This window comes from Topomyia yanbarensis, chromosome 2 (genome assembly GCF_030247195.1).
Source record: "Topomyia yanbarensis strain Yona2022 chromosome 2, ASM3024719v1, whole genome shotgun sequence".
In the NCBI taxonomy this organism is placed as follows: Eukaryota; Metazoa; Arthropoda; class Insecta; order Diptera; family Culicidae; genus Topomyia; species Topomyia yanbarensis.
The window spans coordinates 383,090,024-383,105,422 of NC_080671.1; the positions used below are offsets into that span (position 1 = coordinate 383,090,024).

A 15,399-nucleotide genomic window follows, 5' to 3' on the forward strand; every position below is an offset into this window, starting at 1 on the left:
ACAAAAAATAATGACATAAAACCTACTGTAATTATTTTTTTCCCTATTGTCGAGATCCTTAGGTAACAGTAAAAAATATAAAAGAGTTGCATTTGATAAATTTTGATTTTTTTAATGCATTTCTTTTCAAGGATTAACTGTACTGCTTGCATTGCATGTTCACACGTCACGAAATCAGCCCTACTTTTGCTAACTTTGTTTACAAATATTAAAATATAAAGACTTATGTTTGGGGTGGAATTTTTTTATGGCGTGATTAACATTAACAGTAGATACCAAAGCTTAATAAATATTAGGAATTTTGTATCTTTCTTCAGCTGATCGCCACTTGGTCAAGTCTCCCCATAAAATCTTGGTCAAGTCTCCCCAACATTAGTTATTGCGTTCAATGTCATGCAAATTCTAGTAATAACTTTTCCAATGTTCCAGTTTATGTTAAATCATTTCACTGCTCCACAAGGATTAAGATGGTATATTAGTACATTAATAGTAATTAGTAGTCGAGTAGATATGTCCATACAAAGTTTGATAAAAAATTACATCATTTAATTCAAATTTATTAATCAAGTAATATTTTCTGTAAGGAAAGGATATTTCATTCCAAACTTTTAAAATTACCTTAACGGATCGAAACAAGTATAAAAATATTTTTGAAAATAATTTAAGAATCGAATAGAAGACGCCATAGCCGAAAATAGAATTTTGCGCTTGGTCAAGTCTCCCCATGTTCCCCTACTCCAATTGAACAATATATCGGAATAAGCATACCAATGGAAAGCTAGAGGCCTTAGCTAATAACTTATGAAAGAAATTTATTCTGTTAACTTGATAAAAATTATTAACAATTTAGTAAAATAATTTTTTGCAATTTTGAAAAATGTGGTCGGTTGTCGGCACCCTAAGAAAACTTACTCAAAATGGAAAAATATGAATGATAATCATCAATATTCAAAGGGAAAAAGAAATTTATTCATTTCAACAACCATCAAAGGTATTATGGACATCATTCTTCATCACAACCACAATATGTATGTGAAAATCTAGTGCGAATATTACGCATTGCTAAGGCACGGACGGATCGCATTCACTGCAATTAGTTAGTTTCAAGCAGTCCATTTTCTCCCAAAGCTTCAGACAGATCAGATAGAGGTCAGCCAATGGGGGAGGGGTGGGGGTCTACAGGGTTAAACCCTCTCCCCCCCCCCCCCCCCACACACACACACACACCAAATTGTCTGGTCGTGACAATCTGGTATATACAGTGCTACCTAGCGGTATAAACACGACAAAGTGGGCTTCCTTCATGTAAATGTAAAACGCTAAACCGGAAGACGCCTTCCTGGTTTCCAGAATGGTTCCAAAGATCGATCTCTGATATCTATTCGCAAAGCCCGTTCCAAAATACCCATATTGACTAGGTTATTGAGAGCATTTGTCACAAAACATGGGGTGTCGACAACCGACCATGTTTGGGTGCCGACAACCGAATTTAGTAACCTTTTATAAAACTGATTAAAAAAAAAATTGTGGCGAACATTTCGGTACCATTCAATGTTGAATCACAAAATAAATTCAACGCTTTTTCTTGAAAAGGGCGATACTAGCAGCGACACCATTCAAAGAAAATCAACAGTGAATATTTCCAGACTTGGTTTTATTTCCTTTTTAAGAACTATTGTGTTTTTTACATCCTAGATTGCATGATTCAGTGATCGAAACCCAAAACTTCAAAAAGTATTTGAAATTATTAAATTAAAATTTGTTTTTGCTGTTGAAATTGACAAAATGATAGTATCGCCCCTTTGGCGATTGTTTACTTTTTCGGTCCCACCTATCAGAATTGAAGTATCGCCCTAACGTTTTTTACAATAACTACCGTTTTACACCACTGATTTCGTCCGGGTTTTTTCAATAGCGATCATTGTTACTATTTACAGCTGGTATCAGCTTAATAATCCTAAAAAATACGAAAAAAACAGTTTCGCCTCTAAACTGCTAGCAAAAAAAGTATCGCCCTGTTTGTTTGCATGGGACGTGGAGGGCGAAACTTTAAATAAACAAACAAAAATACAGTTTCGCCCGTTGTATTTTTTGCTGTAGTTTAAGAAAGCAATATTGTAGAATTCAAATTTTTAGGTTAATTTGTTGCGTTTCAAAGCCCTCATTCGCATGTATGAAAAAAGCCTTATGTTTACATTTGTAAGCTTTTTTCGCCCTTTTCACAAAAAAAGCGTTGAATTCACATCGTAAATATTCAATGCGCCTATTTTTTCGATCGATTTTCTTCTTTCTATAACACTAAGCAAATCATCAAAAAAACTTTTAAGTAGAGTTTCACTTGTTCAAGAAATATATTGCTTGTAGAACAGAACATTCGAGTCTGTTTGTTTCAGCAATCGGCACAAAAAGATCGTGCTAATATAACACATAAATAATATTTATCAGAATGTCCATGTCTGGTTTCTGTCAAAAGCTACATAGAGGTGCCAACAACCGACCAGTGCAGGCAACCGACCACTTTCCCCTACATTATCAATAGCCACCAACTTGAAATTATTATTTTCAATATTCTGCCTATAAGCTATTGCGGCCCAGTCAGCGGTTACTGACGAGGAGAATCCGAAACACTTAATTTGAGTTAGTTAGTTATATGCACCTATGCATAAATGCAGGGGTTTACCCCTATTTAGAATCTGCATTATTTTGCCACATTGGCGTGTAAGCCACAAACAGTTTCGATTCAATTTGGTCCTCGTTAGTAAAACAAGAACTGCTGTGCAAATCGGAACATCAGTCTCGATCAGTCATTTTTTGGATCTAGTGACTCGCTAGCGGCCCAGCCAGCTGTTAGCTACTGACGGGGGGAATCCGACACACAAAAATATAACTTAATTAAAATAAAAATATTATTGAGTCTACACAAAGTCGTTCTAAAGCTCGATTGTAGAAACAACAAAAATTTACTTTGAAGCTAATCACAAATATTTTTGATTCAAAGCAAATTGCTATTATGCCCTGCTATATTTTGTCGAATTCAAAACGGTTTATTTTTAAATATATTATTTATTCTTCTGCGTGAATAAAGTAGATTTCGTCCACGCGGATTATTTCTCAGCGCAACTAGTCGCAATTCCGCCTAATCGAAAAGTACTGGGGAATTATCAAGCGGAAGTTTAATAAAATTTGAAAGAAGACTCAGATCGCTGCACAAATTGCTTGTTGTTATTGTTATTTATCAGTGTGCAATCGGGCTGTCTCAACAACCTATTTCTGCAACCTGTGTGCATTAACTGTACACCTACCGTCTCACCGTTGCACTTGACAGTGTGTGCAGTGCTTTATGGTCACACATGTGACCGCACACCCGGCTTCCCATAAGCGTTTTGGCGGCTCAGAGGCTGTCCTTCCATGTTGCTCAGGGATACATTGCTCCTATACACATTCATGCATACATACGGGCTTACATTCATACATACATACAGTAGGATACCGTTTTTGGCAACAATATATTTTTGTCAGTTGCCAAAACTGGAACCGTGCCAAAAATGGAACCATACCTTAAAAGCTTTTATTTTCAATTTGTGACTTCATAAATGTTACAAGAACATTAATTATATAAGAATATGTGAAATGGAGTGAAATAATACAACAAAATCAGCAAATTTAATTTTATTCGCTATGCCCGCCTCCATAAAATATAATAAATATGACTCCTATGTTTGGAAATAAAGTCAAAAGTGATATTCATTATTACAACAAAATGTGTATTGATCATTTGTTTAAAGATTTACTATGAACAAAAACAATGTTGCCAAAAATGGAACCCATTTGTTGCCAAAAACGGAACTTTTTTGTTGCCAAAAAAGGAGCATGCCAAAAACGGAACGTGCCAAAAACGGAAGCTTACTGTACAAACTATTTGGCACAAGTTTAGAGCGTGTAACGTCGTGTCATCTAGTCTGTCGTCCTATGGAAAATCATGTTACCATCGCCTTGAGATCAACGTCATATTGGCATATATTCGCATTGAATCCGCTTCTGTCTCTTCCTAATCTCCTTTTTGTCTCCTAGGTCCTAAGCGGATCAATCAACTATTAATTGAAACGGTAAACATGCTAGCAGTATAAGTCCTTACTCGCGAGTACTTTTCCTACAACTGTGCTGTTTCTTCTCTATCTTATAACATAACTCGATAACAGGGGTTCTAGTCAATATACATATTCATTACATTATGGACCAGGCAAATCCTTCATTTTTATATTATTATTATCCTGAGTAGCTATACCAGTGAAGGCATTTTAGGATTTCGCAAAAAGAATCTCTGCCCATAAAGGGCATAAGAAATATTTATCCACTATTCCCCATAAAGTTTGCTCGAACCGAATGTCCGCCTGGTTCGACTCGAATTGATCACACCAACCCGAAAGGGTTGCTTATCATTTCTGAGAGCCGGTGTGCTTGGTCGAGTGTAATAATCATAAGAAAAAGTCCTGAATAATTAACTATCTCTTAGGTGCCAGTCCTGCACTCCTTTCCTGAACTAGCCTCATACCCACGATCAAAAGAGTCGACAACTAGTAGGATCCACATGTCCCCCACCCAAGTGAATTGATCAACTTGCGAGTAGAGGCACATATCTACCAACCAGCCAAGAAGAATCAATAAGAATGGAGCATGCCAGTCGAAGGCCACAGAGCCAGCGCCATCTCGTACAGTTCCTGCAACTAAGAATTTTGTTAGTGCTATTTACAGATTTCATTTCAATGGTAGTTTCATTCTCTCATGTTAAACTCGCTTGCCGCTGCTCATCGCTTCCGGCATTTCGACGCCGTCGGTCGACCGTCTCATAGAAAGGATCTCTATCGGATCCTCAATTTCCGTCGGAACTCGTATGTCAGACGCTCAAGCAGTTGGCTCGAATATCAACTATCTGAAGCGAAAAAGACATTATTTACCTCATTAAATATAAGTCCCTAATCTTATAATCAACTCAGGCTGTCTGTCGATTCTAGCGCAGAAACGCTAATGATGTGACCATCGAGAATACATCAGACAACCCTTCAACACCAGTTTGGCCCTACCAAGCCGTAACGCGGGTGGCGGCGTGAAAACTACCGAATAGGAGTTGAGAACAGCTTGAAGCAACATCTGATGCTGCTCCAAATGTATGTGATATGCAAGACTGACTTGGATAGTTCCATCCAGCCTAGTTTCCATACCTTACATAACTAGACTCACTGTTCTCCATTCACCCACACTGCACAAATTGCTGGTTGTTGAAACAAAATGCCACTGAGGTGGACAGACCATTCCACCATTTTCTTTTCTCGTTCTTCACCTTGCACAACTTTTCAAAGACTGCAAGGAACAACGCCGGTGGTGGAGTGGTACGCGTGACCGCCACTCATTCCAGTTGGTCTGGATTCAATCCCAGCCGAGGTCGTTGAGTTTTCTGAGGTGAAAAATCTGTGGTCCCGTCTTCGTTCGGAAGGGTAGTACAGTCGTGATTCGCTGGTTGGGCCACAGCCTTGTCCAACTAACGAATTTGATTCACTAGTTGGACTGACTGACAAATGTCAAAAACTCTCCAATGGAGATGTTGGCAGTGTAAATACATCTGTTCATATCTCTTAATATTGTCAGATTGATTGTCAAAGTAAATTTGACACGAGATTTTTACGTTCAGTTGCTTTTTAGTTGGACAATGGTCCAACTAGCGGAGGTCCAACTAAAAAGCGGTCCAGTTAAAAAGTGTCCAACCAGCGAATCACGACTGTAAAGCCGTAAATTTAGTCCCCCGGTCCATGAGTGGATGGCTCGATATCTAGTCCAGATAGTGGAGTCACCTCTCTGGCGTCGATCATGGAGAAGTAGAATCCAACTCCTATACTTACCTACAAATATCCTCCTCCCGTGATACTTATGAAGAGCACACGGTACGGTTTCTAGCAAAAGCAAGTATCGGACTAAAGCGGCCCTTACATGATAAATATTTTTGTCAATACCAGTATTGACGATATTGTTTCAATATGTATTCCAATCCCATTTAAAATCCACATCGTCAATACAACTACACGTGCAATACCAGTATTAACAAAAATATTAAACGTGTAAGGGCCGCTGAACCAAGGGGCAAGCACTGAATTTTCAATACGGCGCAGTGCCAAAAGTAGTACTTAATTAGTTACTTTAGTTACTGCATTAAGTACCATAAAGTACATTAAGTACCGCAAATATTTAAAAAGTTCGTGTCAAATTCCTTGTACTTGTGATTTTAAGTACAGCGCCTTCGTACTTTACACTTTAGGATTACCAGGAGTTGCACATTGAAAAATGTTTTGCTACTCCCAAGCAGCTTTTTATCTACAGTTTCACTATGCAACTTCAGCTAGTCCAGATCGATATTAAATTATTAAAAAATTTATTAAAAACATGTTACGTAACGATCTAGCTTACTCCCCCTCCCCCATGTGTCACAACATGTCACAATTTATCATAGCATAGCATAGTAAATACTCGTCATGGGTTGCTGATTCAGTGAAATCTTTTTATACAATAGTATGGTTCACTGCACACTTGGCCATATCCCTACGATCGCCAAAGGGAAGGAAATGTTAGTTGAATACCTACTCAAGAAGATGCGGGGAACCCACGCAATCTCCATATGCTTTACGGATGTTAAATTTTGTTAGTAGGAAAGGAAAATGAGATGTGGGTTTGGGATGATTTATATAACAAGCAACATAATCGATAATAAACAAATATATTAGATTGATCTCACCATATTTACTTGACAGGGCTGGAAAAGGTAATGGCTTCAGACACCACCGTCCAAGCACCTCCTTCAAATATTTTGCTGGTGGACGTGCAATTCTTTTTCACACATTCCCCCCAAGCAAGTTGTCGTCTGATTTTCAGTGCCAGGAATAAAATCTAAGTTGCGCTGATTAAAATAACCATATATATGAACTTTAAATTCAGGAGAAAAATTAGAGATTATTTCTTCAGCTGCTTGAAAGAAAATCTTATATATTGATTTGCAAGCTAGATCCGGTGGAAAATACACTGAGACAAAAATGTGGATTTCGTCAGCGATATGTGTTTTACCCATACATGTTCAAATTCTTTGAATGTAAATCACTCCCAAATTTTGAATTATACATTATAGTCACTCCCAAAAACCTCTTCATTTTTTTATCCTCATTTCAACTTATTATCGATAATGAGGAGCCTAGTATATTCTTATGAATTTCGTTCATCTTCACGGCACTCCTCATTCTATTAAAATTTTGACAGTAAATTAAAATTTCAGTGGCTTTCGAAGAAGTTGATTGTGATTCGTTATGCGTAACAGTATTACCTAAAACTGCTGTACTGTTACCAACTGCGTCATGTTTTTCCTGGTCTGCCTCTGAGAAGTACGTAAAAATTGACGAAAACACGAACGTTCACAGGAGCAAGATGAACAATGATGCTGATTGTTATGGTGATTGTTGTTTCTGTTGTAGTTATTGTTTCTGTTGTAGTTGCTATTTCTGTTGTAGTTGCTGTTGCTGTTGTTACTGCTGTTAATGTTGTTTCTGTTTCCGTTGTTGTTTATGTTGTGCCTGTTTCTATTGAAGTTGTTGATGTTATTGGACTTGTAGCGGTTGTTTTTGTTGTTATTGTTTCTATTTTTGTTGTAGTTGTGATTATTGTTATTGTTGTACTTATTGTGGTTCTTGTTCTTATTGCTCTTGCTGTCTTTGTTGTTGTAGTTGTTATTGTTATTACTGTTGATATAAGATACAACAATACCCTGTTTTTTTCTTATCGATTTTTTACTCTTTGTAGCTTTATCTTTCTCTTTTTGTTGTTTAATACGACGCTGTTTACGTATGGACAACCAAAAACATTTTCGTGATGAGGTAGGTGAGCTCTGCGGCCCCGATATAACAGATTAACTAGTAAGGTACTACAATCGAGTTATACACCGTACTTTTTCTAATTCGTTTTCCCGAAAGTTGTGTTTTTTAAGTGGTCAAGTAAGACTTTTCGTAGAAGTACTGGTCCAATTTCAATAATTTTTGCTCCAATTGTTCAGAAAACATACCGTAATGTTGTCCCGAGAGGGATTTTTAAAATGTCACTTTGTTCCATTTTTATAGCCACTAATAGACCAAAAAATAATGAAAAAATTGGAAATTTTTACAAATCGTTACATAACTTTTACAAATCATAAAATAAAAAAATCCCTCTCGGGAAAACAAAGCCAACTTGACTATGGTTATAAAAAATATTAGTATTCTGACTTCAGATTACTCAATTTGCCACAACTTTACTTAAGCGGGATCCATGCGGTTTCAATATCAATGTCTTCAATGAAGTTTGAAGGTCGAAGATTTTTCTTTTCGTCTTCAAAAGTAAAATTGAAAAGTCAAAACATGTATATACAAAATAAAAAACAAGATTCATTATCCATTGAGTAGAGTAGCCTTACAATTTATTCCCAAAAAACTGCTTTATTTTATGCCTCGCGTGTAGAAGCCCCCTTAAGACGACGCCGTTTTGCATCAATAGTTATGAGCAGCTTTTGTGTCGGGCGGCGTTTTGGCTTAAGTTTAAAAAAACTATCAACGGAATGGACCTCATCAGTCCCACCGAGTGTTTTGGAGATTTCTGTCTCCAGATCCGGAACAAAACAACCGGTGCTCCTCATTGATGCCGAAACGATACAGCTTGAAAGTATCGGTAGCTCTTTGTGTGGGAACCTTTGATAAATTCCAAAAAGTTGATCGCCGGAACTATTATCGCTCGCGTTGATTTAAATCAATTGAAAAGCATACATATTTTCAAAGAAATAATAAACCACTCTAAATACGACTGCAAAACCCTGCTGCGCCAAAGGAAATGAAAGTATATGAAGTTTTGTCGTTTATTTAGAACTAGGAACTCCGGGCAATTTCTTTCAAGTTGTTATTCCAAACACAGACTTACTATTTTTCCACTGTTTTCTATTTGTTGATTTTCTCTTCCTTTCTCCGTTTGTTATTGTTGCTCACGAGTGATACACAAAAAAAATGCTAGCCTTCGCAGGTCCACGTCTGTGTATGGAAAGTACGTTAACTGTGATAATTTATCTCTTTTTCCTCGGAAACTAACAAAATTCCACATCTGCATGGCTTTCATCACTCTCTTTGATATATACAACGTTCTACCAGCGTTCACTTCCGAGTATTAATGATCAGCAATCAGCAAATGAGAAAACACCTCCAACTAACGCAGATAAACGATATACGCATAAAAACTAAAACAAACAAAAGAAATCATGTATTGTCCTTATCTCTCATCAGCTGGAAAAATAATCATACTATTTTCATCTCCCGCTTCTTTTACATTAACTAAATCAACAAAAAAGAATATGCTTTGTCGGTAAAAAATGGAATAATTGCAAATGGCATTCCCCGGAAAAACCTTACGACGATATATGAGCGACATACTAAAACAACGAACTGCGAATATTTTGCTTGGCTGACCAAAAACCGATTGAAATGAGTCGTGACCAAGTTTAATTTGCTGTTGAAAATATATCATTTAATATAACCGTAGTTTTGAGTTTCTCTGTACTCTTATCTCTCCATAATAATAAATCAATTGGCAACGGTGAAAACTAACAAGCGTATTTCAGTTTTTTTCTCTGAACAGGCGAAACACGATCGCTTCGGAAAAAATCAATAAATAAGAATTAATAATCCGTATAATTTGCTTACATTCCCAAAAACTCCGTTTTTGCACTATTCTATCGGCTACCAATCGCTGGTTTTGCTTCATTCCTGTTGAATGTTTTTGTTCCGTTTGTTTTACTTGTTTAGTTTTTGTGTTGTTTCATTTTTAGATATCCCTATTAAAAATATATGTATAAATTAAGAATTTCTGCTTAAAATCTAGAGAATCGTTTGCATCCTCTGATCATAACTATTTGTTTCGTGTGCATGTAGTACGACTGTACTTGTGTTACTAGATTGTTGTCTTACGGTTTATTTTGTTGCTAAGTGTCATAAATATGTTATTTCCATGTGACCTTCGGCGGAGAGTTCTAATGCACTTCAGCTTTTTTTTTATTATGTAGTAGTTTACTACGGCGACATACTGTACTGTGTATTGGAGCATAAAATAGCGCATTAGATCGATTCACAGACGTAAATCAGTTCACACCACCGATTCGGTTTTGCGAAAACTTCCCCTTTGTTTAATCATAAGTGCATTGACTTGTAATTCATATGAAGGATCAGTTTCAATAAGGAGAAGCATGGTCAGGTCACTATAGAATCTCTCGAGATAAATTCGGCCGCCCTCAGCAAGGTTTTCTTCTACAACTTCTGCTTTCTTTTTTTACGTTTCTTTACTTTATCCTTTTTGTTAAATAATTTACATAGTAATATATACAAAAAAATACAACTAAATACCAATAGATAGCAATGTTAAAACAATCTTATTGTTACCGTTTCTCGATTTACTTTCAATCGAATATTCTCCTAAACACTGAGATGCTGTTTGCTAGGGCTGCCCCTGGCCACCGTTGGTGTCGCATTTGCCAGCACATTATGCGTGGTAAAAACAACGCAAAAACTTTAAAGTTAGCTTTGCAATTCAAACTTTGTAAAACTTTCTTTCCTTGTATTCATCAAACTTTTTTCTCTCATTTTTCTTATCGTAAGGCTGGCAACTCGGGCTCGATAGCTGGAATACAATGTACAAACTCCGTGTCCTCTCACCATCCACATCCTTTTGGTGGTGGTCAGTGGGTGTGTGCAGTATTTAGTACTAGTAGCAATACGAACTAATAGAAATAAAATTGGACCTAAAAGTTAAAATCGAACAAATCGAACACGCCCTCCGTGTGATCCAGGGAGAAGTTGTAGTCGTTGTCTAACGGTTCCAGCGGCAGGAATGAGTCCATCTCTGGCACTGTAAAAGAATGGCGGAAGGCACGGATTGGTAAGAGTGTCAAAGTTATAAGGTTGGTGCTTAAGGTGATTTTTGGTTGTATGTGTGAGCAACGGGGTTACAAGCGTTTGCTGGATTTCACTAACCGAGGTTTAAATAAAATAACAAACTCTTTTCACGTTATATTACTGGTAGTTTCTGAATGTCTTATTTATTTTAGGTTCCAGCCATTTTCAATATAGTAGTGTTAGTGGATATCGAGGACCTCACCCAACGCAGTTGCGTCCTTACACGTCGTTTGTTGTTTAACTGTGTTTCGCAAACATCCCTGAACTGTAGAGTTTTAGTGGAACTATGCCAAGTTTTCTCTTTTATTGGTTACAAATTAATCGAATCCATAATAGACTAAAGATAGGGGATGATATTGTACAATGCAACTATCGCAACCTTGTGCACAGCTTCGTCTCTCTATGGATCATACAAAACCTTTGTTAAATTAATTAGGTACACGATTCATCAAACACATAATTCAGATTATGCAAATAGTTACGCGAAATACTGTCGACCTTTCTTTAACATTGAGTTTTCTACCTTGGTACAATAGAGGCGAAGTAATTGTCGCTTCTCATTTGTATAGAGGAAGGAAATAGATGTCAGTCTTCTTGAAAAGCAGTTTTCGACACTTGCTTGGGTACGCAATGCAACTGTTTACGATATCTCAATAATTTACGTTTACGATTTATCAATAATTTTAAGTAACAATTTCGAATGAATTAAGTGATTAGCAGATTTTTTAATTTAAGGTTGTATATGATTCAAAGAACGACAAAGCAGTGCATGTTTTCTAGATTTCAATTCTTACGCATACTCCATCCGAGCGTCTTGAGCCTTAACATGTGAAAAAGACACATCAAAAACATAGTTCTGAGTGTAGCAAACCGCTCGTTGGAAAAATCGACACCTTAGGCTAGGTTAGTTTAGAATACTCATTTATCTGTTATAATCAGTCCTCCATCCCAAATTGTTGGTGCAAATATGATTTAAGTGAAACGCGACTAACACCGGAGCTGAATCTCATGGTGCTACAAGATCACAAACAACACTGCAGATCCACGAGAGTTCAGTTCGCGTATTAATCCAAACTACACCACAACCAGAAATGGTCCCTCGTACCGAATGAGAATTAAAAAAAAACTGTACACTGTTAGTAACAACACCAATCACACTTACTTCCACCAATTAACGGTGGGGGTGGTGCGGATATACCCATTGAATTTTCTCGTCGTTTCGCAAACGTCCAAGCAAGAACTCAGACTGTGATGTGGTTTGTCAAATTGTACACAGGTCACAGTTTGAAGTTCTTGCCTGGCCCATTTCGCTGTTTGCTGCCTTATTGTGTTTTCGTCCCCTACTGCACTTCGTTAACCATTCGCTAAGTTTTCCATACGGGCCAGGGGTTACGGTGAGGATTTTCAACATACTATCTAAACGGAGCTTACCTTCTAAGTACGGTAAATTGAAGGGACTGCAGTTGCCAAACTCAGCCATCATGGCGTTCCGCTCTCGCACATTAACCGGCGTCGACTTTGCACTCAGTCCCTTCAGTGACGCCTCTCCCGAGTCCAGCTGGCCTTGCGGTAAAAGTGTCTCCGGGCTCATTTTGCTATCGTTCAAAGATGCATTTTTATTCGTAATTTCCACCGGGAGAAATTTGCCACTGGTGGTGGCGGTGGTGGTACTAGCCTCCGAATAGTCCGGATCTAACCGTTCCTTCTTGATTGAACTAGAGGTGAAGTACATGTTATCAGTGGAAGTTTTCACCGGGGATTCACTGCAGGCACCATTTCCGCTTAGAAGATCCAACTCTTTTTGTATGTGGATCGACAGAGGTGAGATGACTGGAACGGGAACGCTGGTTGTTTTGCCGGTAGAGATCGTATCTAACATGGTTGAGGCGGGTTCGGCCTTAACCTCAACAGCAGGGCTTCCAAATAGCGCTTTGTTGAGGTTTCGTTGTGCCGAGCTGAATGTTTTCATGAAGCTTCCTTCTAAAAAAAATGAAAACTCACTTTACTGTTCGACACGAATAAAATTATAAACACTCACTTAGCTTAAATTTAGGACTGAATAACTTTCCACTAAACGGTGATAACAGTGGATCAATATCTTCGAGAAGAGGATCAGGCCCAGACCTGCTGCTACCGTATCCTCCTCCCGTTTTGCTGCTACCACCAACAAAGCCTCCACTACTGCTACCAGCACCTCCAAACCCACCGTCGGGTGATCCTTCGGAAGATTCCGGACACAGGAATACGTCAATTTCACCCTTCTCGGATTTGAGGAAAATTTCCCGTGGCTGTTGCACATCGGGTAGCTGTTTGCATGAAAATAGATATTCGATTTAATGTTTTATTTTTCTATTGAAAACGCGAACTAGTTCCTACGACACCTACCACCAATTTCGCCTCCGGTGGGGCCTTGATCACCACAATGATCTGCTCCTTGAACATGTCTATCGAGTTGAGATCCTGACAGGTGACGTACGCATGTTTAGCCGTCTGCATATCATCACCCGTAGTTTTGCGCATCTCGACAATCATCCGGTCCAGCATGTTCTCCTTCTGCTCCTGCAGGTACCGATCGCGCTGTATCCGGTTGTTCTTCTCGATATTGCACAGCGAGTTGCCCAACTTCCACTGAATGTTGTTCTTGGATTTCTTCTCCAGAATGCCGATCCCCTCGAGCACATTGGTGATGTCGTAGATACGACGCTTTTGTACGTTCAGCTTGGTGGAGGCAATGTTTAGGTCGACCACACCGTCGGCCGATTCCTTGAGCAGGTCGATAAACTTTTTCGTGAGCAGGCCGAGAGATGTGTCGTACCTGCGGAAGAGTTAGTTTTTGCGATTATTACAAGTGCAGGTGGTCTAGAACGGTATTTATATAATAGTGCAACGAAATGGAGTAGCAATATTTTTATTGTTTGTTGATGATTTTTTATAAATATTTAACAAGTTATTTTACAAAATATTGACCCAACCCAACGTATTAACTGTGTTCCAGAGCAGGTAAAATTCTATCGAAAACGAGCCATTTGGCTTAGTCATTTGATATACGGTCATTTGGCATAATTTTGAGAATTGATCACTCCTAAGGTCACTTGGCATAATGGACATTTGGCATAACGGTTATTTGGCATAATGGTCATTTAGCATGATTTTGAGAATTGATCACACTGAAGATCATTTGGCATAATGGACATTTGGGCATAACGGTTATTTGACATATTTTTGATAATTGATCACACCGTTATAATTTCCTGTTATTTTAACTACTAACGAGACCAAATTTATAACACAATCTGCTACGAAATTTTTATTGAGTTATAATCTTATTTCATTTTGATCGGGATGCGTCTCTATTCAGTAGATACTTTGCTAGGTATTCTCCAAACAGTCGATAACAGAAAAATCAAAGAATTCCAGCAATCATGGGCACTATAACCCTTATCTTGTATTCCATCTGGTCCACCGTCAATTGGTTTAGCGGCCTGATAGGACGGCAGCCAGCGGCTAAGTACTCCGGCGAAACAAATTTTGGAAAATCGGATGAAGTGACAACTGCCTGCCAAGTAAACATCGGCCTCTCGGGAGGACAACATTTTTGACATGGTTGTTTCCAAGAGCGGATTAATCGATTGATAAGAAATAAAAAACGATATGGTAATAGTATTGGCCGGACTTCGCATATTTCACAACAGCTGTGATTCTATTACTTCTGTTACTATTACTATTATTGTGATTTTATTACAAAATTTTATAATTTATTTTGCAGTCAATATTGGCAGTTGATTCGATAGCAATTTTCAGTTCCACAAAGGCAATCTCTCTTCATTAGACATGTAAGATATTCACCTCTGCTCTCGGACACTTAGAATCACAAAGAAGCCGATACGAACCAACGAGAATAGGCCAAGTCAGTCGAAGGCCACAAACCCAGTACCGCCACATTAGAGTGACAGGAAAAAAATGACCCCTATTGGCCCACCCCTGATTCGATTCCTAGTCCCACCAGGAGTACTTGCACCAAATTTGAAGCAAATCGGACAAGTCTAGCTACCGGACCAACGTGCCTGAAGTTTGTATGGGATTTTTCGACAATTTACATGGAGAAAACCCACTAACTCGCAATTTTGCCGCTAGGTGGCACTGTATGTTTCGCATTATCACTGTAAGTGAAAATAAGTAAGATAATTTAATTGTCTACAACTTTGCCGAAGACTGCTAGTGAATTCGGCTTTGTTAAAAGAAGTTATTAAGCTTTTAGTGAAGTGATGTCTGAGTCAGTTTTGCATGGGGCCTAGCAGTGCACGGTTGTGTATCAGTACTCGATTTGCGCGAACTAAACATTTTTGTGAAATAACCGTAAGATTTAGCTCTATATATTCAGAAGAATTGTAGTAAATAATACGAG

At 38.1% G+C, this 15,399-nt stretch overlaps 1 protein-coding gene across 6 annotated transcripts in view; it reads right to left on the reverse strand.

The window, feature by feature from the left end:
* Positions 1–8,972: 8,972 nt before the first annotated feature.
* Positions 8,973–15,399, reverse strand: part of LOC131684695 (transcription factor E2f1) — a 53,399-nt gene continuing 46,972 nt past the window's right edge. For all 6 annotated transcript variants that reach the window (XM_058967795.1, XM_058967796.1, XM_058967797.1 and 3 more), the window contains exons 4-7: positions 13,380–13,809; positions 13,033–13,300; positions 12,426–12,974; positions 8,973–10,947 (exon numbers count right to left, since the gene is read on the reverse strand). In XM_058967795.1, coding sequence (XP_058823778.1) covers positions 10,841–10,947; positions 12,426–12,974; positions 13,033–13,300; positions 13,380–13,809 — 1,354 coding nt within the window. In that variant the 3' untranslated portion in view covers positions 8,973–10,840. The remainder of the gene's footprint in view (positions 10,948–12,425; positions 12,975–13,032; positions 13,301–13,379; positions 13,810–15,399) is intronic.